This window comes from Balaenoptera ricei, chromosome 3 (assembly GCF_028023285.1).
Source record: "Balaenoptera ricei isolate mBalRic1 chromosome 3, mBalRic1.hap2, whole genome shotgun sequence".
Taxonomy (NCBI): Eukaryota; Metazoa; Chordata; class Mammalia; order Artiodactyla; family Balaenopteridae; genus Balaenoptera; species Balaenoptera ricei.
Genome location: NC_082641.1, coordinates 60,849,962 through 60,876,728, shown reverse-complemented (window position 1 = coordinate 60,876,728; position 26,767 = coordinate 60,849,962). Strand labels below are relative to the sequence as shown.

Here is a 26,767-nt window from a genome sequence, read left to right as displayed (position 1 = left end):
ATAGAATGGATAAACAACAAGGTCCTACTGTATAGCATAAAGAACTATATTCAATATCCTATGATAAACCATAATGGAAAAAATATATTAAAAAGAAGAATGTATATATATATAACTGAATTACTTTGCTGTAGAGCAGTAATTAACACAACATTGTAAATCAACTATACTTCAATAATAAAAAGACAACCCACAGAAGGGGTGAAAATATTTGCAAATCATATATCTGATAGGGGTTTACCATCCAGAACATATAAAGAACTCTTACAACTCTGCAACAAAAAGACAAACAATCCAACTAAAAAATGGGCAAAAGACTTGAATAGACATTTCTACAAAGAAGATAGGCTGACAAGCACATGGAAACATTATTAATTATTAATCATTAGGGAAACATTATTAATCATTAGGGAAATGCAAATCAAAACCACAATGAGATACTACTTCATACCACTAGGATGGCTATAACAACAAAATAAAACAGAAAATACATTTTGGTGAATTATGGAAAAATTGAAACTCTCATACTTTGTTGGTAGGAATATAAAATGGTGTAGCCACTGTGGAATAAAGGTCTGGCAGTTCCTCAAAACAGAATTACCATATGATGCAGCAATTCCACTCCTAGGTATATATCCAAAAGAACTGAAAGCAGTGTTCAAATAAAAAGATGTATATAAATGTTTACAGTAGTACTATTCACTACAGCCAAAAGGTAGCAACAACCCAAATGTCCATGATAAATGTGGTATGTCCATACAACGGAATGTTATTCAGCCAAAAATATGCTGAATAAGAGAAGCCAGACACAAAAGGCCATATATTGTAAGATTCCATTATATGAAATTTCCAGAATAGGCAAGTTCATAGAGACAGAAAGCAGATTAATGATTGCCAGGACTGGGGAGCAGGGCCTGAAAAGATGCCCCAGGGTCATTGGGGAATGACTGCTTAATGGATATGGGGTTACTTTTGGGGTGATAACAATGTTCTGGAAATAGATAGTTGTGATGCTTGCACAACATTCTGGATGTACTAAGTGCCACTGAATTGTATACTTTAAAAGGTTAGATTGGTAAATTTTATGTTGTGTGTATTTTACCACAAAATATAAGAGTAAGTAAATAAATAAATAAAACCACTGGCTGGCTCTACTTGGAATGGTGATTAAAGAAGTAGACAGTACTTTTTTCTAGCACACAGTGGGGAGGGAGCCACACAAGGGCTAAGGCAAGTAGGACAATGCACCAGGCCTTCCTGGCTAAGATGCATCGCTGCCCAACACACCTGACTTTCATGGTTTTGCTTTTGAAATGTGCACTCCAAAAATTCACAGAACCATGGAAACTCAGATTCAGCAATAAGTATAAATATACACGATGTTCAGACTATTTGATATTTTAGACTACCCAAATCATGATCTTCATTCATTAATGCATTCATTTGAGTTGACTGCATTTAGAAAATGGTGTTCAAGTAACAGACAAAATTAATTATGAAAAAATTTCTTCCTCTTACTTCTAAAGGACAAAGCTTATGAGATCACAGGATAACTGGCCTAATTTAATTTGCATGGTGGAACCACAGGATCTGTATTTCCAGTTACCTTTGTAATTGGCACATCCTCAGAGGAACCCAGGGAGCAGCTTCCACAGTTTTCCCCCTTTTTTCTGTTGCCCTGTCCTGAGCTGTCTCTGCAAGTTCAATCTGACTTCATCATCAGTAGTTTAAAGGAATTGCCCTCAACTCTTATGAAGCCAAGTTTGTGTAGGAGTCCTGCAGCTTGTCCTGGGTCCCTCAGGTGAGCTGTGTTCTCCATCAGACTGCAGACCCCCAGAAGGCAGGGACCCTTAACGGCTTGCTCACCGTTGTGTCCTCAGCCTCAAGCCCAGTGCCATGGACACAGAGTAGATACTCAAATATTCGGCTACGTGAACAAACAGATCCTTAAAGATAATCGGAGCACAAAATAAACAAGCCTAGTAGAAGAAGCACATATGTACATATTGCAACATAGCACACTAAGTTTTTTTTTTTTTTTTTTTTTTTGCCATTTTCATGGGATTGAATATCTGGAAAAAATCAACTAGAAGTGAGTACTGTCCAAAGCATGTCAGTGGCAGAACAGAAAGCTCCTGTCACAAATGAAAACAACCTCAGAATTCAGGGCCTGTACCTTGGAAGTCATGTGTGAAGTATTATTTAAATACTTATTTATTTCCTTTTCTCCCCATTTCCCACTTCCACTCTCCACCTCACCCCAACGTACAACTGTTCTGATGTGCTAATACGAATCCTTTTGGTTATATTAGTTCTTCAAAACTGTATTGTTTGGTGAGCATCTGGCTTTGGTTTATGGCGTTTCGATTTATGGTGATGGATCATTCTTTCTTACCCTGTATGTAAAGGACTGACGTGGAATGTCCACGAGGCCTTGACGGAAAAAGTACAGTATTAATTAAGAGTGTGAAAGCTTCGTTTGAAATCTTTGAGGACAAGAAATTGGGTATAAATAAAGTCAAAGTTGGTCAAGATATCCAGGCTTAGTTTAATAGGCAAGGTGTCTAATAAATCAGATAATAACATTATGTCTTATCGTGTGTACCTTTTACGTTAACATTTAAAAAAATTTTTAATTAATTAATTAATTTTTATTTTTGGTTGTGTTGGGTCTTCGTTTCTGTGCGAGGGCTTTCTCTAGTTGCAGCGAGCGGGGGCCACTCTTTATCGTGGTGCGCGGGCCTCTCACTACCGTGGCCTCTCCTGTTGCGGAGCACAGGCTCCAGACGCACAGGCTCAGTAGTTGTGGCTCACGGGCCTAGTTGCTCCGCGGCATGTGGGATCTTCCCAGACCAGGGCTCGAACCTGTGTCCCCTGCATTGGCAGGCAGATTCTCAACCACTGCGCCACCAGGGAAGCCCTCAACGTTAACATTTTATACCAGAAAATAAATTAGGTTCAAGGTATTTCCTTGACTATTCTTTTGACCACTGAAACAGATATTTCCTTTCAGCTACCTGAGGCCTTTCACCAACTGAGTTAATCATTTCTTAAAGGAAAGGAATCAAATTACTACAAGGAAAACTAAAAAACAAGATAGGCTTTAAGAAAGTATCATGATATTTAGTTCCCTCTTAAATTATAAAGAGTCTACTATTCTTTGGTTAGATGTTTGATGGATAAACATAATGTATTTCAATATTTAGATATTTTAAAATGGATTATTTGAGGAATTAGCCTAATTTGAATTTGCATGGTTTAAGATGCATAATTGGAGACATGTGCTCTTTAAGCCCCAAACTTACTTGATCATGAGGCTTTGGCCATCTACAGCTTCACCATCCCCTATGTCGTACTTGCTGGTCAGGAAAAGGGAAATCTCAGTCTTTGCAAGTTGATTTAGTGTGTTTACCTTGTCAGGGTCACTGGGGTCAACAGCTCCTTCCCCTGTAGAATAAAATATTGTTATTTTTCCAATTCACTGATTGTGACAGTGGCATCAACAACGTAAGATAAAGGTTCTGTAGGAAACATGGGCTCGGTACTTGAACAGGAGATCATGGTCCTCAGAAGAAAACACATTCCAATACACTTTAAAAAATCTCTGAATTAAACATTAAAATACCATGGGACATCAATATTCAAAATTTGAAAAAAATTACTAAAAGAGAGAACTGTTAATAAAAGACACCATTGGAGAACACAGCAAGGAACGTCTAATAAATTTCACTCTTTTTCTTTCTTTATGGTTGACAAATCCTTTTTGATGTATCTAGAGCTTCAAGAATATCAAATTGTTTGATAATCTAGCACACTAAGAATTACAGAATCCTTCATGTAGGAAGGGGCTACTGTAGTTATCCTTTAAATAAACTTAAGTGTTAAATTAAAAAGATTTTTTGATCTAGGATAGGAAAACCAACCAACCATCCAACCAACCAATCAAATACAAACCAGAGGGAAGAAGCCCTTACCAAGAAAAGATTCCACATTAGGCACCTCTCCCAGCAATTCCAATAGTTCATTCAGTAAGTCATTTTTTTCAGGGGCAATTGCATCCTGGTGTTCCAACAGGAGCTTTATATAGAAAGCAACACATATACAAAAATAAAAGTCAATTCTCAATGGCTACCATATTTACATAGTTCCCTTCCCAGTTTTTCATGATAACTTTCTTCTGATATTGTTTGAATCTTAAATACAAGTCTGACATTTATTAAAATTAGAGACCACAGAGAGACACAGCTTGCATTTTACCTTAGAGGCAAGTGCCCACTCTTCATCGAGAAACTGTAGTTTTGTGAAAGGTGTTCATAAACACTCTTTCAGCAAGATCTGCTCAGACGCAGCCTTCTTCCACCTAAACCCGGTGCTCCCTCCATGTTTATACAAAAGTCAAAGTTGAGGGATAAATTAGGAGTTTGGGATTAACATACACACACTACTATATATAAAATAGATAACCAACAAGGACCTACTGTACAGCACGGGGAACTATACTCAATATTTTGTAATAACCTGTAAGGGAAAAGAATCTGAAAGACTACATATATAGTAGTCTGAATCACTTTTCTGTACACCTGAAACTAACACAGCATTGTAAATCAACGACACATCAATAAAAAAGAGGAAAAAAAAGTCAAAGTTGGGGAAAGAGTCTAAAACAACACAGAAGTCTCTTGGCTAATACGGTAGCAAACTGTAAGGGCATTTCCATATCTCTTAAGAGAAAAATTACTCGGTAATCGAACACTATATATTTTTTCAAATCACCACTATTAGCTATTTTAATCTGTCTGGCATTGAAGATCTTTCATGGGTAGGGATGGCAGAAATGCCCATATGATTCTTTGGCCTGAGACCTAGATGTACCAGCTGGTTCTTCCTTTCAGAATTCCAAAAATGGATTAAGGGTAACACTGCTGGGTGTTCGCCAGGTCTTAGAGGAAACATAGTAACTCTGGGGGCACAGCTATGAAAACACAGCTGCTCTTGTTTTCATTTAGAGTTAAATTAAAACAATGTTTCCAAAGTGTGGGACCGGTATCCCTGGTGATGGGAAATCTAACTTTAGTTGTCTTGAGTAACTATCTTACAAAACACTGAATCATATAATAAAATTAGTCTTTTCCATTTTTAATCTCTTTTTTCTCAACAGCTTTATTGAGATACAATTAACACACCATCAAATCCCCGCATTTAAAACCTATGATAACGATGGTTTTTAGTATATTCAAAGACTTGTGTAACCATCACCACTATCTAATTTCAGAATATTTTCATCACCTTAAAAGAAACTGTGTACCCATTAGCAGTCACTTCCCATATTACCCCTTCCTCCTGGAAACCATTAATGTACTTTCTGTCTCTATAGATTTAGCTGTTCTGGATGCTTCACATGAGTGGACTCATACAATGTGTGTCCTTTTGTGACTGACTTCTCTCACTGAGCATGATGGTTTCAAGGTCCATCCATGTTGTAGCATGCATTTGTTCCTCTTTATCCCCGAAAAAATGTTCCATTATATGGATATATCGTGCTTCATTCATTCATCTTTTGATGGACATTTGTTTCCAGTTTTTGGCTATTATGAATATGCTTCTGTGAACATTCATGGACTAGTTTTTGTGTGCACCTGTTTTCATTTTTCTTGAGCCCATACCTAGGAATTGCTTCATCACATAGTAACTCTGTTTAACATTTAGGAATTGCCAAACTGATTTCCTAAGTGGCTGGATCATTTTGCATCTCCACCAGCAGTATATGAGAGTTTCAGTCATTCTACATCCTTGCCAACATTTATTATTACCTGACTTTTTAATTCTAGCTATCCTAGTGGGCGTGAAGTTATCTCATTTTGGTTTTGATTTGCATTTCCTGATGACTAATAATGATGAGCATCTTTTCATGTGCTTATTGGCTATTGTATATTTTCCTTGGAGAAATCTCTATTCAGATCGCTTGCCCATTTAAAAATTTTATTTTTATGTTTTTATTTTTAATTGTAGTAAAATACACATCATAAAATGTACCACCTTAACCATTTTTAAGTGTATAGTTCAGTAGTGTTAAGTACATTAACATTATTGTGCACCCAATCTATATAACTCTTCCATTTGGCAAAACTAAAACTCTGTATCCATTCTGCAACAACTCCTCATTCCACCATTGTACTTTCTTCTCTCTGAATCTGACTACTCTGGGTACCTCATATAAGTGGAATCATATAGTATTTGTCTTTCTGCAGCTGGTTTATTTCACTTGGCATAAGATCCTCAAGGATCAGCCATGTTGTAGCATATCAGAATTTCCTTCCTGTTTAAGGCTGAATAATATTCCATTGTATGTCTGTACCACATTTTCTTTATCCATTCATCTGTCGAGGGACACTTGGTTATTTCCACCTTTCGGCTACTGTACAATGAATGCTGCAATGAACAGGAGGGTACAAATGTCTCTTTGATTCTGCTTTTTATTGAGTATATACGCAGAACTGAATCTGTTTTTAATTTTTTTGAGAAACTATCATACTGTTTTCCATAGCAGCTGTACCATTTAACGTTCCCACTAATAGTATAAAAGGGTTCTAACTTCTCTATATCTTTGCTAACACATTTTCTGGTTTTTGTTTTTGTTTTTATAGTAGCCGCCATAATGGGTGTAAGGTGGTATCTCGTGTTTTTATTTTTTTCTTTTTCCAAACCAAATGATAGATTTATAGGCTGTCTCTATTATACAATGAGGCAAAATCATTGTGGTTTTGATTTGGATTTCCCTAGTCATTAGTGATGTTGAGCATCTTTTCATGTGCTTGTCAGCCATTTCTATATCTTCTTTGGAGAAATGTCTTTTCAGGTGTGTAGCTCATTTTAAAATTGGGCTGTTTTTTGTTGTTGTCAAGTTGTGAGAATTCTTTACATATTCTGGATATTAACCCTTTATCAGATACAGTATATGATGATTTGCAAATATTTCTTCCATTCTGTAGGTTGCCTTTTCACTGTGTTCATTGTGTCATTTGATGTACAGTTGTCCATTTTTAAATCAGATTATTTATCTCACCATGGAGTTGTAGGTTTTCTTTATGTATTCTGGATCCAAGTCCTTTAACAGATACATTATCTGCAATTATTTTCTCTCATTCCCTTGGTTGTCTTTTCTTTTTTTTTTTTTTAAACATCTTTATTGAAGTATAATTGCCTTACAATGGTGTGTTAGCTTCTGCTTTATAACAAAGTGAATCAGTTATACATATACAATATGTTCCCATATCTCTTCCCTCTTGCATCTCCCTCCCTCCCACCCTCCCCATCCCACCCCTCTAGGTGGTCACAAAGCACCGAGCTGATCTCCCTGTGCTATGCGGCTGCTTCCCACTAGCTATCTATTTTACATTTGGTAGTGTATATATGTCCATGACACTCTCTCACCCTGTCACATCTCACCCCACCCCCTCCCCATATCCTCAAGTCCATTCTCTAGTAGGTCTGTGTCTTTATTCCCGTCTTGCCACTAGGTTCTTCATGGTTTTTTTTTCCCTTAGATTCCGTATATATGTGTTAGCATACTGTATTTGTTTTTCTCTTTCTGACTTACTTCACTCTGTATGACAGACTCTAACTCCATCCACCTCATTACAAATACCTCCATTTCATTTCTTTTTATGGCTGAGTAATATTCCATTGTATATATGTGCCACATCTTCTTTATCCATTCATCTGTCGATGGACATTTAGGTTGCTTCCATGTCCTGGCTATTGTAAATAGAGCTGCAATGAACATTTTGGTACATGACTCTTTTTGACCTATGGTTTTCTCAGGGTATATGCCCAGTAGTGGGATTGCTGGGTCGTATGGTAGTTCTATTTGTAGTTTTTTAAGGAACCTCCATACTGTTCTCCATAGTGGCTGTATCAATTTACATTCCCACCAACAGTGCAAGAGTGTTCCCTTTCCTCCACACCCTCTCCAGCATTTATTGTTTCTAGATTTTTTGATGATGGCCATTCTGACCGGTGTGAGATGATATCTCATTGTAGTTTTGATTTGCATTTCTCTAATGATTAATGATGTTGAGCATTCTTTCATGTGTCTGTAGGCCATCTGTATATCTTCTTTGGAGAAATGTCTATTTAGGTCTTCTGCCCATTTTTGGATTGGGTTGTTCGTTTTTTTGTTATTGAGCTGCATGAGCTGCTTGTAAATCTTGGAGATTAATCCTTTGTCAGTTGCTTCATTTGCAAATATTTTCTCCCATTCTGATGGTTGTCTTTTGGTCTTGTTTATGGTTTCCTTTGCTGTGCAAAAGCTTTTAAGTTTCATTAGGTCCCATTTGTTTATTTGTGTTCTTATTTCCATTTCTCTGGGAGCTGGGTCAAAAAGAATCTTGCTGTATGTCATAGAGTGTTCTGCCTATGTTTTCCTCTAAGAGTTTTATAGTGTCTGGCCTTACATTTAGGTCTTTAATCCATTTTGAGTTTATTTTTGTGCATGGTGTCAGGGAGTGTTCTAATTTCATACTTTTACATGTAGCTGTCCAATTTTCCCAGCACCACTTATTGAAGAGGCTGTCTTTTCTCCACTGTATATGCTTGCCTCCTTTATCAAAGATAAGGTGACCATATGTGTGGGGGTTTATCTCTGGGCTTTCTATCCTGTTCCATTGATCTATATTTCTGTTTTTGTGCCAGTACCAAACTGTCTTGATTACTGAAGCTTTGTAATATAGTCTGAAGTCAGGGAGCCTGATTCCCCCAGCTCCATTTTTCGTTCTCAAGATTGCTTTGGCTATTCGGGGTCTTTTGTGTTTCCATACAAATTGTGAAATTTTTTGTTCTAGTTCTGTGAAAAATGCCAGTGGTAGTTTGATAGGGATTGCATTGAATCTGTAGATTGCTTTGGGTAGTAGAGTCATTTTCACAATGTTGATTCTTCCAATCCAGGAACATGGTATATCTCTCCCATCTATTTGTATCATCTTTAATTTCTTTCATCAGTGTTTTATAATTTTCTGCATACAGGTCTTTTGTCTCCTTAGATAGGTTCATTCCTAGATATTTTATTCTTTTTGTTGCAGTGGTAAACGGGAGTGTTTTCTTAATTTCACTTTCAGATTTTTCGTCATTAGTGTATAGAAATGCAAGAGATTTCTGTGCATTAATTTTGTATCCTGCTACTTTACCAAATTCATTGATTAGCTCTAGGAGTTTTCTGGTAGCATCTTTAGGATTCTCTATGTATAGTATCATGTCATCTGCAAATAGTGACAGCTTTACTTCTTCTTTTCCGATTTGGATTCCTTTTATTTCTTTGTCTTCTCTGATTGCTGTGGCTAACACTTCCAAAACTATGTGGAATAATAGTGGTGAGAGTGGGCAACCTTGTCTTGTTCCTGATCTTAGTGGAAATGGTTTCAGTTTTTCACCATTGAGGGCAATGTTGGCTGTGGGTTTGTCATATATGGCCTTTATTATGTTGAGGAAAGTTCCCTCTATGCCTACTTTCTGCAGGGCTTTTATCATAAATGGGTGTTGAATTTTGTCGAAAGCTTTCTCTGCATCTATTGAGATGATCATATGGTTTTTCTCCTTCAATTTGTTAATATGGTGTATCACATTGATTGATTTGCGTATGTTTAAGAATCCTTGCATTCCTGGGATAAACCCCACTTGATCATGGTGTAAAATCCTTTTAATGTGCTGTTGGATTCTGTTTGCTAGTATTTTGTTGAGGAGTTTTGCATCTATGTTCATCAGTGATATTGGCCTGTAGTTTTCTTTCTTTGTGACATCTTTGTCTGGTTTTGGTATCAGGGTGATGGTGGCCTCGTAGAATGAGTTTGGGAGTGTTCCTCCCTCTGCTATAGTTTGGAAGAGTTTGAGAAGGATAGGTGTTAGCTCTTCTCTAAATGTTTGATAGAATTTGCCTGTGAAGCCATCTGGTCCTGGGCTTTTGTTTGTTGGAAGGTTTTTAATCACAGTTTCAATTTCAGTGCTTGTGATTGGTCTGTTCATATTTTCTATTTCTTCCTGGTTCAGTCTCGGCAGTTTGTGCATGTCTAAGAATCTGTCCATTTCTTCCAGGTTGTCCATTTTATTGGCATAGAGTTGCTTGTAGTAATCTCTCATGATCTTTTGTATTTCTGCAGTGTCAGTGGTTACTTCTCCTTTTTCATTTCTAATTCTATTGATTTGAGTCTTCTCCCTTTTTCTCTTGATGAGTCTGGCTAATGGTTTATCAATTTTGTTTATCTTCTCAAAGAACCAGCTTTTAGTTTCATTGATTTTTGCTATTGTTTCCTTCATTTCTTTTTCATTTATTTCTGACCAAATCTTTATGATTTCTTTCCTTCTGCTGGCTTTGGGGTTTTTTTGTTCTTCTTTCTCTAATTGCTTTAGGTGCAAGGTTAGGTTGTTTATTCGAGATGTTTCCTGTTTCTTGAGGTAGGCTTGTATTGCTATAAACTTCCCTCTTAGCACTGCTTTTGCTGCGTCCCATAGGTTTTGGGTCGTCGTATCTCCATTGTCATTTGTTTCTAGGTATTTTTTGATTTCCCCTTTGATTTCTTCAGTGATCACTTCGTTATTAAATAGTGTATTGTGTAGCCTCCACGTGTTTGTATTTTTTACAGATCTTTTCCTGTAATTGATATCTAGTCTCATAGCGTTGTGGTCGGAAAAGATACTTGATACGATATCAATTTTCTTAAATTTACCAAGGCTTGATTTGTGACCCAAGATATGATCTATCCTGGAGAATGTTCCATGAGCACTTGAGAAAAATGTGTATTCTGTTGTTTTTGGGTGGAATGTCCTATAAATATCAATTAAGTCCATCTTGTTTAATGTATCATTTAAAGCTTGTGTTTCCTTATTTATTTTCATTTTGGATGATCTGTCCATTGGTGAAAGTGGGGTGTTAAAGTCCCCTACTATTATTGTGTTGCTGTCGATTTCCCCTTTTATGGCTGTTAGTATTTGCCTTATGTATTGAGGTGCTCCTATGTTGGGTGCATAAATATTTACAATTGTTATACCTTCCTCTTGGATCGATCCCTTGATCATTATATAGTGTCCTTCTTTGTCTCTTGTAATAGTCTTTATTTTAAAGTCTATTCTGTCTGATATGAGAATTGCTACTCCAGCTTTCTTTTGATTTCCATTTGCATGGAATATCTTTTTCCATCCCCTCACTTTCAGTCTGTATGTGTCTCTAGGTCTGAAGTGGGTCTCTTGTAGACAGCATATATATGGGTCTTGTTTTTGTATCCATTCAGCCAGCCTGTGTCTTTTGGTGGGAGCATTTAATCCATTTACATTCAAGGTAATTATCGATATGTATGTTCCTATTCCCATTTTCTTAAATGTTTTGGGTTTGTTATTGTAGGTGTTTTCCTTCTCTTGTGTTTCTTGCCTAGAGAAGTTCCTTTAGCATTTGTTGTAAAGCTGGTTTGGTGGTGCTGAACTCTCTCAGCTTTTGCTTGTCTGTAAAGGTTTTAATTTCTCCATCACATCTGAATGAGATCCTTGCTGGGTAGAGTAATCTTGGTTGTAGGTTTTTCTCCTTCATCACTTTAAGTATATCCTGCCACTCCCTTCTGGCTTGCAGAGTTTCTGCTGAAAGATCAGATGTTAATCTTATGGGGATTCCCTTGTGTGTTATTTGTTGTTTTTCCCTTGCTGCCTTTAATATGTTTTCCTTATATTTAATTTTTGACAGTTTGATTAATATGTGTCTTGGCATGTTTCTCCTTGGGTTTATCCTGTATGGGACTCTCTGTGCTTCCAGGACTTGAGTAACTATTTCCTTTCCCATATCAGGGAAGTTTTCAACTATAATCTCTTCAAATATTTTCTCAGTCCCTTTCTTTTTCTCTTCTTCTTCTGGGACCCCTATAATTCGAATGTTGGTGCGTTTAATGTTGTCCCAGAGGTCTCTGAGACTGTCCTCAGTTCTTTTCATTCTTTTTTCTTTATCCTCCTCTGCAGTAGTTATTTCCACCATTTTATCTTCCAGGTCACTTATCCTTTCTTCTGCCTCAGTTATTCTGCTATTGATCCCATCTAGAGTATTTTTAATTTCATTTATTGTGTTTTTCATCATTGCTTGGTTCCTCTTTAGTTCTTCTACGTCCTTGTTAAATGTTTCTTGCATTTTGTCTATTCTATTTCCAAGATTTTGGATCATCCTTACTATCATTATTCTGAATTCTTTTTCAGGTAGACTACCTATTTCCTCTTCATTTGTTAAGTCTGGTGTGTTTTGACCCTGCTCCTTCATCTGCTGTGTGTTTTTCTGTCGTCTCATTTTGCTTATCTTACTGTGTTTGGGGTCTCCTTTTCACAGGCTGCAGGTTCGTAGTTCCCGTTGTTTTTGGTATCTGTCCCCAGTGGCTAAGGTTGGTTCAGTGGGTTGTGTAGGCTTCCTGGTGGAGGGAACCAGTGCCTGAGTTCTGGTGGATGAGGCTGGATCTTGTCTTTCTGGTGGGCACATCCACGTCTGGTGGTGTATTTTGGGGTGTCTGTGGCCTTATTATGATTTTAGGCAGCCTCTCTGCTAATGGATGGGGCTGTGTTCCTGTCTTGCTAGTTGTTTGGCATAGGGTGTTCAGCACTGTAGCTTGCTGGTCATTGAGTGATGCTGGGTCTTGATGTTGAGATGGAGATCTCTGAGAGATTTTTGCCATTTGGTATTACGTGGAGCTGGGAGGTCTCTTGTGGACCAGTGTCCTGAAGTTGGCTCTCCCACCTCAGAGGTACGGCCCTGATGCCTGGCTGGAGCACCAAGAGCCTTTCGTCCACACGGCTCAGAGTAAAAGGGAGAAAAAATAGAAAGAAAGAAAGAAAGAGGCTATAATATAGTGAAGTAAAATAAAGCTATTACAAAGCAAAGCTATACAGACAAAATCTCACCCAGAAGCATATACATATACACTCACAAAAAAAGGAAAAGGGGAAAAATTAATATATCCTGCTCCCAAAGTCCACCTCCTGAATTTGGGATGATTCGTTGTCTATTCAGGTATTCAACAGATGCAGGCACATCAAGTTGTTTGTGGAGTTTTAATCCGCTGCTTCTGAGGCTGCTGGGAGAGATTTCCCCTTCTCTTCTCTGTTCGCACAGCTCCTGGAGATCAGCTTTGGATTTGGACCCGCCTCTGCGTGTAGGTCGCCTGAGGGCGTCTGTTCCCCGCCCAGACAGGACGGGGTTAAAGGAGCAGCTGCTTCGGGGGCTCTGGCTCACCCAGGCCGCGGGGAGGGAGGGGTACAGAGGAGGCGGGGCGAGCCTGCAGGCAGCAGAGGCCGGCGTGACGTTGCAGCAGCCTGAGGCGCGCAGTGCGTTCTCCCGGGGAAGTTGTCCCTGGATCACGGGACCCTGGCAGTGGCGGGCTGCACAGGCTCCCAAGAGGGGCGGTGTGGAGAGTGACCTGTGCTCGCACACAGGATTTTTGGAGGCGGCAGCAGCAGCCCCAGCGTCTCACGCCCGTCTCTGGGGTCCGCGCTGATAGCCGCGGCTCGCGCCAGTCTCTGGAGTTCGTTTAGGCGGCGCTCTGAATCCCCTCTCCTTGCGCGCCGTGAAACAAAGAGGCAAGAAAAAGTCTCTTGCCTCTTTGGCAGCTGCAGACTTTTTCCCAGTCTCCCTCCCAGCCAGCTGTGGTGCGCTAATCCCTTCAGGCTGTGTTCACGCCGCCAACCCCAGTCCTCTCCCTGAGATCCGACCCAAGCTGAGCCTCAGCTCCCAGCCCCGCCCGCCCCGGCGGGTGAGCAGACAAGCCTCTCGGGCTGGTGAGCGCTGCTCGGCGCCAAGCCTCTGTGCGGGAGTCTCTCCGCTTTGCCCTCCGCACCCCTGTGGCTGTGCTCTCCTCCGTGGCTCCAAAGCTTCCCCCCTCTGCCACCCGCAGTCTCTGCCCGCGAAGGGGCTTCCTAGTGCGTGGAAATCTTTCCTCCTTCACGGCTCCCTCCCACTGGTGCAGGTGCCGTCCCTATTCTTTTGTCTCTGTTATTTCTTTTTTCTTTTGCCCTACCCAAGTACAGGGGGAGTTTCTTGCCTTTTGGGAGGTCTGACGTTTTCTGCCAGCGTTCAGTGGGTGTTCTGTAGGAGCAGTTCCACGTGTAGATGTATTTCTACTGTATCTGTGGGAAGGAAGGTGATCTCCGCGTCTTACTCTTCCGCCATCTTCTCTCCTCCCCCTCTGGTTGTCTTTTCTTGATGGCAATGTTTACAGCACAAAAGTTTCCAACTTTGAGGAGGTCCAATTTATCTGTTTTTTTGTTTTGGTTTTTTTTTCTTTTGTGGCTTGTACATTTGGTGTCATATCTAAGAAACCACTGCCTAATCCAAGGTCACAAAGATCTACTCCTATGTTTTCTTCTAAGAGTTTTATAGTTTTAGCTCTTATATTTAGGTCTCTGATCCATTTCGAGTTCATTTTTGTATAGGGTGAAAGGAAAGGGTCCAACTTCATTCTTGGCATATGGATTTCCAGTTGTCCCAGAACCATTTGTTGAAAAGACTATTCTTTGCCCACTGAACTGTTTTAGTCCCTTGTCAAGAACAAATTGATCACAGATTTGAAGATTTCTAGACTCTCAGTTCTATCTCATTGACCGGTATGTCTATCCTTATGCCAGTACAACACTGCCTTGATTACTTCCTTTTCCATTCTCTTTTAATCTTTAAGATTAGTGAAGGAGAGAGTTATTTGTTTAATGCTGAATTTTCCCTAACATTCCCTGATACTTACAAATTGGGTTTTTAAGAAAGGGAGAGGGGGCCTCAGATGCATAGCTTCAAGGAAGCAACTCTATTCAACTACTTTTAAAGTTCTGTCCATTGTTAAGACATGCTAGTTTTTCTACTATGGTTAGATTGAAAGAAAGATGTTATATAAATAACACAGATGACAGAAAGACACAGTGAAATCTGGAAGTAGTACACAGGATATTTTGGGGTAAGGTAAGTCAGAGACAAGAACAAAATAAGCAAGATGGATAAATTTATGTTCTAGTTCTCTGAAGAGATGGGACAGCTGATGGGCTGCTGTCTCTGGAAGGGATGATTTAGGCAGCCAGCTTCTACTCTTTATCCTGATAATGACAGAACATCAGAATTTCCGGAAAATGTCTCCTTAAAGAGCTAATGTTCTACATGTTCCTTAGAGAACAAGAGACAAGTACGTGGCCACAGGCGTGGCAAGTCGTGCCGCTGCCGTGCTTGTGTCTGCATGTGGGCACCTCCTCACTTGAGACAGACAGTAAACAAGGACAGTCTTTCCCTGCAATTACATTTCTCCCATGTTATTACATCTGCTTCCAACATCACACGTGATGGAATTCCAAACTGGTTACAAGTTATGTTTCCCAGGATTGGATTCTGTTTTCAACTCTTGTTAACAAAAGGAACAGACTATTTCTCCTTGAAGAGTAACAGTCTAAATTAATACAGTAACATTGTCTCTCAGCTCTCCTTGGGAAAGAATCTCTCACTTTTCCTGCATGTGGCTATTGCCCTCAGCACATGTGCAGCCAACGTGTGGACATTTTTTTGAGATGAAAAATTTGCCATAAAAAATAGATAAATGGGTCGTGGCTCAAATATGAACGAGTCTACTTGTTCGTTAGAAAATTATTTTTGCAAGTGGTGCATATACTGGATGTGTTTGCTTGGTGATTTGGGGTGTTTATATATAGGGAAAACAAGTAGAGCCTCTTTATTTAATCAACCCACTCACTCCCTCAGCTGGTCACTCAGATCTGCTTTTGTTTAGGGTCACTCAAAACACTGATGGAGAGCTTGTTGCATATGTCAAGGAGGTTCCCTGTCCCAACCCTGAAAGAGGGAAATCAAAAGTAGATCCAATCTTTCTTTCTAACCCATATTTAAGGTTTAGTTACTTAGAAGAGTTTAAAAATGAAGACTGAAATTCTGAGCAGCCAATTTTGCCACTTGTTAGTATATCTGGTTTGGTTGGGGGAGAGGGTGGCCCTTTAAGAGGTGTGTATTTGTCGTGCTTTCCGCCAGTTGTGTGTATCATTTGAAGCTGGGTGCATCCTTAACCAGGGCTTCTTGAGCTTCAGTGTGTATCTGTGTCACCCGGGGTCTTGTGAGAATGCAGGTTCTGATTTTGGAGGTCTTGGGCGGATTTCTCGCATGTCTTCAGGACTTAGCTTGGAGTAGTCATGTCCAGAACTGTTCTTGAAAAGGTTATGCTTTAAGAACCTAGCTGGTTCAGGAAATAAGCTCTACTTGGTCTTAAGCAAACAAACAAAGAACCTCACCATGCCGAGAAAACTGCCCTGCCCTCAAAATGCACCTAATACAGGCTACTGGTTGATGGTGGTGATGTCTGCACGTGAACCAGAGGGAGACATTATGACATAGCAGACTGACAGTGCCTGGTTCTAAGAAATGGGGTTTTCCAGAACAACAGAAGCGATTCTTTGTAGGCGGCTACTGTTGGGGTGTGGGGTGTATGTCTTCTTTTCCCCAACCCGGAGCAGCCTGTTTATCCCCTCCCTCTTTATGTCCAAACATTAGAAGAGAGGGAGCATTCTCATTTTCCCAGAAAATTACTGGAAATGCGAAGAGAATTCTTAAAAGGGGGGGAGACCGACTCTGGGGTCCAGGCATTGTGGCCCTGGTGGGTGGAGAAAATACCAGGGCTGCCGGGGCTCAGGGCTTAAACTGCACATTCACCACCTGACCGTAACTGGATCACGGAAGAAATAAACTCTCCTTGCTGGAGAGGAGTTTTCCTAAGGCACAAGAGTCAGGGAATACATGTATCATGTCAAAAGTAAACTTTTCCTGTTCGGGAAAAGGAGATTAGTCAATGTATAAGGGTCAGGGAATAAATAATTCAAGTTTTTTTTAGGTTAAGAACATGAGTAGGAGCACATGCTTACAGTAACACCCTGTAGAAACTAAACATTTTCAAGAGCAGACGTTTGAACCCCGTGTCCATTGCTAAGACCCTCCTCCAGCCTCTCTTACTGAATGTGTGCTGATGATTTCTTCAATTGAAATATAAATGACTGGTTTGCTGACTGTCACCACATCTGTGTATTTATCCATATTAAACTTTTCTTCTGGTTCAGGGACATTACATGCTTCTTTGAAATATTTCCTAAAAAAGGAAAAAAAACCAAAAGTCTTAGGACAGAGTCAAGTTTGTAAATAAAATGGCTTTATCAACATGGTGAGGAAATCTTAAACTTTTCTTCTGGTTCAGGGACATTACATGCTTCTTTGAAATATTTCCTAAAAAAGGAAAAAAACCCAAAAGTCTTAAGACAGAGTCAAATTTGTTAATAAAATGGCTTTATCAAAATGGTGAGGAAATCTTCAGTGATGGCTAGTGCTTTGTTTTCTACTGCACACCTCGGGGGACCTGTTCCAGCACCTTCCAAGGCTGGCTCTGGACCTCAAAGCCGAGTCCATGTTTCCGGATGTTGGACCCAGGTCCTCAGAAAGGAACAGACAGAGCATTTAGGGCCTTAGGCCCTGTGACCGACCCAAGGTAATCAAATTATGGGCAGGTCATTTAAAAAATACGATTTTAAAAATGCCCCCTGAAATCTACACAAAAATGTCAGTACTGGGACTTCCCTGGTGGCGCAGTGGTTGAGAACCCGCCTGCCAATGCAGGGGACACGGGCTCGAGCCCTGGTCTGGGAAGATCCCACATGCTGCGGAGCAACTAGGTCCGTGAGCCACAACTACTGAGCCTGCGCGTCTGGAGCCTGTGCTCCGCAACAAGAGAGGCCGCGACAGTGAGAGGCCCGCGCACCGCGATGAAGAGTGGTCCCCGCTCACCGCAACTAGAGAAAGCCCTCGCACAGAAACGAAGACCCAACACAGCCCCCTCCCCCCAAAAAAAGTCAGTACTAATGTTCCCTGATCTAAGAATCAAGTCTTTGTAGAGAAAACAATCCAGAAAGCAATTAGTCAAATTTGCTACTTTAATTGGCACAAACTCCTGGGGATTTCAACACCCTTTCAGAGTTTCTGTTACCAATTTGACAAAAATTCAAGTTAAGCCTACTCTACTCTTAGTTGATCCAGACAACAGTTGCTGGCTGGAAAGGCTGTTAAGACCAGACACACAGATACATACAAGGCTCCCTTCCTCCAGGGCTCAGACTCTAAAAAGTCTGCTATTTTAAGCTGCAGCAAATTTCAACAGAGATGGAGAAAAGCCAGGTGTGCTGCGATCATGGTTTAGGAGGAATTCTTTGCACAGGTAGAGTAGATATTTTATTCTATAAATTTGCAAATGTTTCATATGCCTGAAATTATCCTTGGTGTATCTCCTAAGGGCACCCAAGGCTTGTACACCAGAAAGACCTGTGCCTTCCCACCCCAAGGCCGGGGCAGGGTAAATGGCAGGCAGCCATGCTCCCACGTGACAACTGGTCTTCCTGCACTTTTTTGGTTATAATTTTTCATGGTTGCTGAGGAACACAAAGGATTAATATGAGTGGAGGAGAAAAAAAAATAGATGAATTTAAGAGATGAGGGGAGGCTTTTGGTTTTATTTCCTTTTAAATGAAGAAGAGTTGGAAACATAGATGTTTGGTAGGAATAATCTGAGAAAAAAGGAAGTAAAAAGAGGTTCTAATAGCAGATAAGGATTCGCAAGAAATGGATGTTACTTTTTTAGTCAGTGAGGAGAACTAAAATTAGCAGCTTGAGAAAATCAAGACTTCCCATAGTAAGAGGATTGGGGGAAAATTTCTCACAAGAGGCCACAAATTCCAGAAAGAGATTAATGATCATGAACTACCTTTGTCAGCAGATAAATCACTAACCTACAGGAAAACTGAGGAATGGGAAATTATCATTTTCCAAGTGAGGCGTGAAAGAGGCCACATAGATGTCATACTTGTATGACTGGCTGAATGGCAGAAAAGAGAAAGCGAACGCCAAGATGAACGTGCTTCCTCAGAGAGCTTCAGGGTGAGTGAATCTTCCTGCTGGATTCAGTCCTCCTCCCGAATCCCCGTGGAATGATCAGTGATACAATTTGGAGAGCTTATAAAGTCAATAGACTTAAGTCTTACACGTATATTTAAGAGATGTTCGAGAATAGAACAGAACATATTCACACACAATCCTCAACAAACATAGAAGCTGGATTCTCCCAATCATCCCAAACCAAATACTCAGTTTCCTACTATTGTTTGATGCAGATAAGGCAAGTTTTTCCTGAATGGACACGTTTTTCCTGAATGGACAAAATGATACCCTCTTTTTAAGTTCAGAAAAGCAGAAGTTAGCTATTTTGATTTCTTTAATTCTAAGTACTACAAGCCTATAGCATACCAAGAAGATTAAATATTTCTTTTTGTCAATAGCAGAAATCATACATATGGGGATGACTCAATGTAACAGGGGCACTGGGGGTGGTGGGGGGATGGGGAACACCAGACAGAAGTAACCCGGCCTGCTCGGCCTCCCTCCTCTTTCTCCACAGCAACAAGCAGTACAAGAAATGCAGGCAGCCCCCTGAGGTTCCTGCCCCCAAGCCCAGCTCTGGGCACAGAACACACATTCCTCTTGCCCACCATCTTGCAAGTTTCTCCAAAGGTAACGATACCTCTCACCTGAACTCCTGATACGTCTCTGATAAATAATTGTTCATAGATGAGAGATGCTCATTTTCTCCTTCAAAGAGCTTGTTGGAGGCTGCATGCTGAAGGACCTTGGCCACTGATCCCAAGTTTCTCCTCTGGTCGGAATTTATCTGACCTCCGGCTGTCATGTCGATGATATCAAAGCCGTCTGGGGCGACGATGGCTGGGTTCATGTACCGATAGTACAGGAGATTTCCAACGATCTGGAGTGACGTAGAAGAAAAGACTATTTTTGAGAGAGAAAACTCAAGAGTTTGGAGGGTTTTTTAAAAGTTAATATTAACTGACATTTCCCAAGACAGCAAATCATTCTCCGATCTGAATCTTAACAAGGAGCTAAGTAAAGGTAGTGAATATAATCACACATTACTAATATAGTTAACAAAATTATTTTTGGTGAAAATATGCTACTGCCCTCCCCCCAAATTCTCTAATATAAAGAGCTTCAATAATGTATAAGAACTCCCAATTAACCTCACAGCAATAATCTTGAGAGCCATTAGAATAGAAGACTTGTAGCTTATTATAAGTAGTCATATAAGCGGAAAAATTTTACAAAATGGTGTGTTGGTAGTTTTGGCTCCTACCCCCAAGAGAAGCTATGGTGAGATCACCCTTGAAAATCTACCTTTAATAGCTCATCTTCTGTTGCATCGGGAAATTTCTCACGGATCGAATTCTTCAGTACTTTGGCTATATACCTCAATCCATAACTACGTGGAAAACAGATGACAAAAGAAAATAATGGAAAAAGGCTAAGTGAGGAAGAAACACACAGCAATTGTTCCAGTCAACTAAAGCCAAGCAGTTTTCCTAAAAATTAAACACAAAATGAGATGGGTACAGAATCACAGGACTGCCACGGATGATCGTACCTGAGTGCTGTTTTGTACTGTTTCCTCTTTGGAGAACAGTTATGAATTTAAAGTGCAAATGTTGGCAAACTTTTAAACTAGTAAATGCAATATGAGGAAAACTCCTATCTTCACTACAGGGGTTTATTTTACATAGTATTTCAAGAACTTCTAGCGAAGAAAGTTAAAGCTGCTACATATACAACTTACGGCAGTAGATCAAGGGAAGAAATGATAGAATTCAGGACTTTGTCGGTGACACTTCTCAGGTTCTCGATGGATGCCTCCAGTTTGTTTTTCACTTCTGGGTATGTCAGAGCTTGTTCTGTGGTCACATCGTAAGGCAGGTTGCTGAAACCACAACGAGGGCTTCCGATTAATTGGGGGCTTAGGTACAAGCATGTGTATCCTTGCCAGGTTGGTTCTACCATCAAGCTTTGTATTGTGAACTAGAGTTTGCCCACCAACTCCAATGATAAAATGTTTGCTTGGGGTAGGGGAGAACCCACATGGAACCCTTTGCCACCAGAACAGCAGGGTGACTCCAGGCTCTCCATTTGGGCTCTTCCGGCAAAATAACGGGCAGACCCAGGTAATGTAGACCCAGCTAACTTTCTCTCTCTCTCTCCCCCTCTCTCTTTTAAATTACAAAGAGCAGTATACTCTTTACAGAAAAATTTGCATATAAGCCAACAAGAAAACAATACTGACCCCAGAGACAACTACTTTTCCTTATTTTAGTGTATAACTTTCTGGTCCTCTGCTATGCATGTGTGTATACGGGTGTAATGCAGTTCGTGTCTATACACATCCCATATAGATCCTACGTGTGTGTATATACATGCATATTTTTTTTGATACAGAAAATGAGTCACTGTACCAAACTACAACTGAGAACTACGTTATGAACAGTTTACCCAGGCAACAAATATATTTATATACCACCATTCCAAATAGTTACTTACTACTCCATTATGTTATATAAACATTTATTTAACAGATTCCCCAAAGCTAAATATTTTGACCTTCCCCAACTTTTGTGATTACAAACAGTGCTGTGACAACCACCCATGTAATTCTCTATGCATATCTTAATGATTTCACATGGCATCCTTTTGCAGGAAATTAAAAGCTGGGATTGCTTGGATCAACAGACCGCTACCTAGAATAAGCCAATCCCACCCGGCTTGTTGAGGCTTGCATGTTCAAGTTACTCACTTGGTAATTGTAAAAAAAAAAAAAAAAAAGTAGGTATTATCAGGTGAAGAGGTCTATGTCTAGGTCTAGGCCTAGGTTTAGAAACAACAAAGAAAAACCAAGGGAGAGAACTACAGAAATTGTGGCTTTGGGAATCAACTGCTACCGAAATCTGAAAATACCATGTACTACTAAGAAGGGAGAGAACTACAGAAATTGTGGCTTTGGGAATCAACTGGTACCAAAATCTGAAAATACCACGTACTACTAAGATGAGCAGGAGTCCAAGAATGTGGCCTGCATGGGTATGTTAAGGGAGGTAACAACATCTTAGATTGAAAACTGACTTTGCACAGTGAATTTTGTTCCTTTAACAGAGCTTAACAGAGTTTAAGAGTATGTATAAATACACGCATAAAAATGATCATAAAACACGACTGAAAACCAGCATCACCCAGGCTTTGCTACCTGACTTCTCCAGTCTGCGTTTCTAGTTGGTTCACCCAGGCCTTGTACACCTCGACGGGGCTTGTGTTGATGATCAGGGACTTGTCATCGATGATCTCTTTCACCACCGGAGCCAGGAGCTGGCGCAGTGTGTTCTGTCCACGGGCACCTCTGTTGAAGCTGACGACCATCTTGATGACTGTAGGGTTCCCAGTAACTATGTCCTGGACCTGGTCCACCTTTGATCTAAAAAAGGCCCAGACCAAACAAAATGGTTTGCCTCTATGGATAGAGTTTTAAACAGTGTATATTCTCTCTGGTGGGCAAGGGCTTCGGGGGGCTGTATTTTTCTCCACTGAAGATCAAAGACGGTGTGATTTAAAAGGAAGCTATCTCCCGTCTCTATTTGGTGAGAACACCTGAGCCAAAGGAGACTTTTGGTGGACATGGCCCACATACTGTCTTTTGTAATACAACCTCTGAGTCTGAAACTTGTGGGAAGTTAGGGCAAAGCTTTCTCTCTAAGTATGACCATTCTATCTGCCTCCATCACTAGACAACAAGCCTGACCTATTTGGCCAAAGGTTTGCAGTGGTAACAGGGCCTGTAGAGCAGGATCTACAATGCATGTCCTGATTCTAATTTATCAGGGCTATTGGAAGACTGAGTGTCCATTAATAAAGTGGGTCTCAGAATCCCCCGTTTATTTATTTTTATTAAAAAAAATAAAAGGAAGCTATCATTTGTAAGGTGAGTGTTTCTTATTTAAGAAATTTAAGGATCTAAAAATAATTTCTCAGCTTTAATTCCAATCTAGAAGGCAGGAATGAACTAAAAATGGACCTAGACTAATAATAATACTGGGTGACGGTATACAAGTTAGGATGCTCCCTGTCTCTTTCCTGGGAGTTAGCCTTGAATTTCCAATATTCTGCTGGATATTGGAGATATTTCACCCACATGTTCTACACCTAAAACTCAAACTCAGTGTTGAAAACCTAATCTGTGCCTTTTTCCTTTGCACGCCCCCCCACCCCACCCCATTTCCCTGAACTGTGTAGCTCCAATTCATCCTGTTCATACATGGCTAGCAGATCAATCTTCTAAAAACTCAATGTGGTCACGTCAAAAACCTTGCACACCTTCCCTGAAAGTAAAAAGAGCCTCAGCACTTGGGCCTATACTCAGTGTCTCCCATGATCTGGCCCAACCTTCCTTTCCTGGTGGTCACTAATTAAGTCACCTCTTGGCTAGACTAATCTACTTTCTTTCTTGCCCCTTGGCCCATACTGTTTCTATCACCATAGTGCCTTATTTCCCTTTTCCATTTCTTTTTATAAAAACTCTATAGATATTCTTCAAGGTTTTGGGTCAACTCCTTCCTCTTCCATACAATCTTTATCGATTGACTGTATTGGCACTTTTCTTTCCATCCCTCTGATCTGTTACACTGTGCTTATCATTCATTTAGTACTTACCTTATTCTACTGCATAGCATTGCATTTTCTCATGAATCCTATTTCTCATGCTGCCTTATAGACAGTGTGAGGGCAGAGGTGCCCGGCTAATAGCTTCAGAGATCTATAGGATTAGCATCGCTTAAGGGATCCAGAAGTAAGGAAGACAGTTAAGATCCATCTAGTTGGCTAAGGGCATTTCTCATGGGTTCCCCCCCTCCCATTCATTATAGCTGCCTACACATTTTTTACATTAACTGAGTAAAAAATAAATTAGCAGCAGCTTAAATTCCAGTAAGAAGGAAAAACTATTTAGTAGAGATCATTATCCTCATCTGTTTATGGCTTTACTACTCACATAATTTTAATTAAGTTTTCTCACTGACTTTTTTTTAAAATATAAATTTATTTATTTTATTTATTTATTTTTGGCTGCGTTGGGTCTTCGTTGCTACGCGTGAGGTTTCTCTAGTTGCAGTGAGCGGGGGCTACTCTTCGTTGCGGTGCACGGGCTTCTCATTGCAGTGGCTCTCTTGTCACAGAGCACGAGGTGCATGGGCTTTAGGAGTTGTGGCATGCGGGCTCTAGAGCGCAGGCTCAGTAGATGTGGTGCATGGGCGTAGTTGCTCCACGGTATGAAGGATCTTCCCGGACTAGGGCTCGAACCCGTGTCCCCTGCATTGGCAGGAGGATTCTTAACCACTGCGCCACCAGGGAAGCCCTCACTGACTTTCAAAGAGCTTTGTATACTTGCAAAATCAAGAGTGAATTTAGCATTAGAAAAGATACCACTGCTGGGAGAAAGCTGTACCTGAATATATCTATGATGATATGGCAATTTCTCAAGAAATTTGATACATTTTAATATGTATAAATAACTTATAAGAATAACTTTAAAATTATTTTAGTAAATCAGAGATAGCCACCACTAACAAAAGGTATTGGTATTTTTAGATATATACTTATATACATACTTTATTTCTTCCTCCAGAGCAGTTTTAAAAAGCTTGAGGAGTAGATATTCTTCCCGTTGATTGGAAGCATAATTGTATAGGGTGAAAATAACAGTATCCATAAATTTAGTTGACTTGTTCTGTGGCATCTGGAAAATCAGCTTAGCGAGGTACAAAGGATTTGTCTGAAGGAAAGCGAGAAGAAGAAACACCCCCCCACAAAACTATATGTTAATATATTATTAAAGCAGAGAGGAGTCCCCAGTTCCTTGCACTTTAATGACTTATTATGTATAAAGCATATAGAAGAGTATCTGGCACATATTAAGACTTTAAAAGGTAGCAGATAATACTACGACTAAACTATAGGAAGTTATACTAGAAAGTTACGGTAGGATTTAAATTTTATATACTATATCATGACATATTTAATGGAGTATAATTGTATTATGTACACTCTACATCATTTGGAGCCACAAAGTAATATTTATTGTAGAAACACAGGAGGCGGTAGGTGGCTGATAGATCTGGTATCCGAAGAGACTGGCAAGAAGGGACCAAGGGCTGAGCTAAATAGACTGTCCTAGAAGGACTGATGAATGAATAGAAGGAAACACATCCCATATTCTGAGACAAGAAAGAAAAAGAAAAGGATATGTTTACATGTGGAGACAGTGGGATGGCCATGATGTTTTAGAAAGCATGAGAAGGTAGGAGTGAGGCAGGGAGGCTGAACAGAGGGGTGAAGGTCAGGATAGTTCATGGGGGAAATGCCAGAAGAACCTGACAAGAAGCCCATATGCTTAGTGTGGGAAAAGAATCACCCCAGAAGGCTAAGATAAAAAGAAGAGAAGAGAGAGGGGGGTGGCTGATAGACCTGGTATCCGAAGAGAGAATCTCTTTAAATTAAAAAAAAATTTAAAGATGGACAAGAATAAAAAAAAAATTGACATGCAGCTCAGCTTAGGATGGAGTTCAAGAGATGTAGCACCAGTCTTCATGGTAATGTGGTTTTTCTGAAGGAGTTACACCAACCAGATGGAGGTTAGAAGAAAAAATATAATATTAAGATGACAGAGAAATTTGATAGTCCTACTCTTCATCTTCCTTCCGATGAGAAAAGAAAATTTTCCATACATGGAAATCACTATCTAAGAGTCTCAAGCAGTTTGGCTTTAAAATTTTAAAGAAAACCCTAATTCTAGTTTAGTTTACCACTTAGATTTTCTTTCAAGCTCATAATGACTGGCTGAAATTTTATGAATAAGCAGCTCAGGACAACCTTTTTCTTAGCATTCTGGGGTGATTCTTTTCCCACACTAAGCATATGGGCTTTTGAGGAAGGAAAATTACTCTAAAGCCGAAGAAGCCTCATTCCTCTCAGATGACCTAAAAACTTTAAATTTAGGCTCATACAGAAGAGACAAGCCCATAGCAAAACCTATACTAGCTGACCTGCTACTTTGGCTAAGAATTTCCAAAGGCGAAAGGGATCCACGCCGTTTGCTTTTCTATAGCTTCCTCATTGGTCTTGGGTTAATGTCTCCAAAGCAGAGAGGAGAAAAGGTGAAGGAAAAATAAATGATTTTTTGACACTTCACTCAGTACAACTGAATGGTCATGCTCTGGTTCTATCAGTTTTGGATCGTTTAGGGAATAGACCTTGTGGAATTATTCTAAACACGCTCCTACGCTTTTTCTCCTTCCCATTAATGAGCCTCCACTTACATAACAGGGTAAACTATACAAATCTTAGGCCAGCGACTAAATTTTCACTTTCCTAAATGACACAAATTCTATCAAAATCCAACAATAGAAAACTAAATCCTGAAGAAGCTTCATACACTTGGAAGTTCATGGATGTCAAAAATGATAAATGTGAGAACCTACTGTATAGCACACGGAACTCTACTCAATGCTCTGTGGTGACCTAAATGGGAAGGAAATCCAAAAAAGAGGGGATATATGTATACGTATAGCTGATTCACTTTGCTGTACAGTAGAAACTAACACAACATTGTAAAGCAGCTGTACTCCAATAAAAATTAATTAAAAAAATGATAAATGCTTAAGATTAAATTTCTAACTGGTGGATGACTATTAACCTAATTTCAGCAGACAAAAAACCTTCCCTGCCTAGTGCGAGCCCCCTTTCTTTCTGGAAAGGAAGCTGTTAAGCACTGGATTCCATGGACAATTCTGTTTTAACATTTTTCCTTCTATG

The 26,767-nt window shown here is 39.9% G+C and overlaps 1 protein-coding gene across 2 annotated transcripts in view; it reads right to left on the bottom strand.

Annotated features, from left to right (window-relative positions):
- Positions 1 to 26,767, bottom strand: part of IQGAP2 (IQ motif containing GTPase activating protein 2) — a 295,945-nt gene that overhangs the window by 18,437 nt on the left and 250,741 nt on the right. For both annotated transcript variants that reach the window (XM_059916596.1, XM_059916597.1), the window contains 8 exons: positions 24,565 to 24,728; positions 22,155 to 22,379; positions 20,700 to 20,840; positions 20,264 to 20,348; positions 19,606 to 19,838; positions 16,994 to 17,126; positions 3,975 to 4,077; positions 3,306 to 3,447 (listed from right to left, as the gene is read on the bottom strand). In XM_059916596.1, the coding sequence (XP_059772579.1) occupies positions 3,306 to 3,447; positions 3,975 to 4,077; positions 16,994 to 17,126; positions 19,606 to 19,838; positions 20,264 to 20,348; positions 20,700 to 20,840; positions 22,155 to 22,379; positions 24,565 to 24,728 (1,226 nt within the window). The remainder of the gene's footprint in view (positions 1 to 3,305; positions 3,448 to 3,974; positions 4,078 to 16,993; positions 17,127 to 19,605; positions 19,839 to 20,263; positions 20,349 to 20,699; positions 20,841 to 22,154; positions 22,380 to 24,564; positions 24,729 to 26,767) is intronic.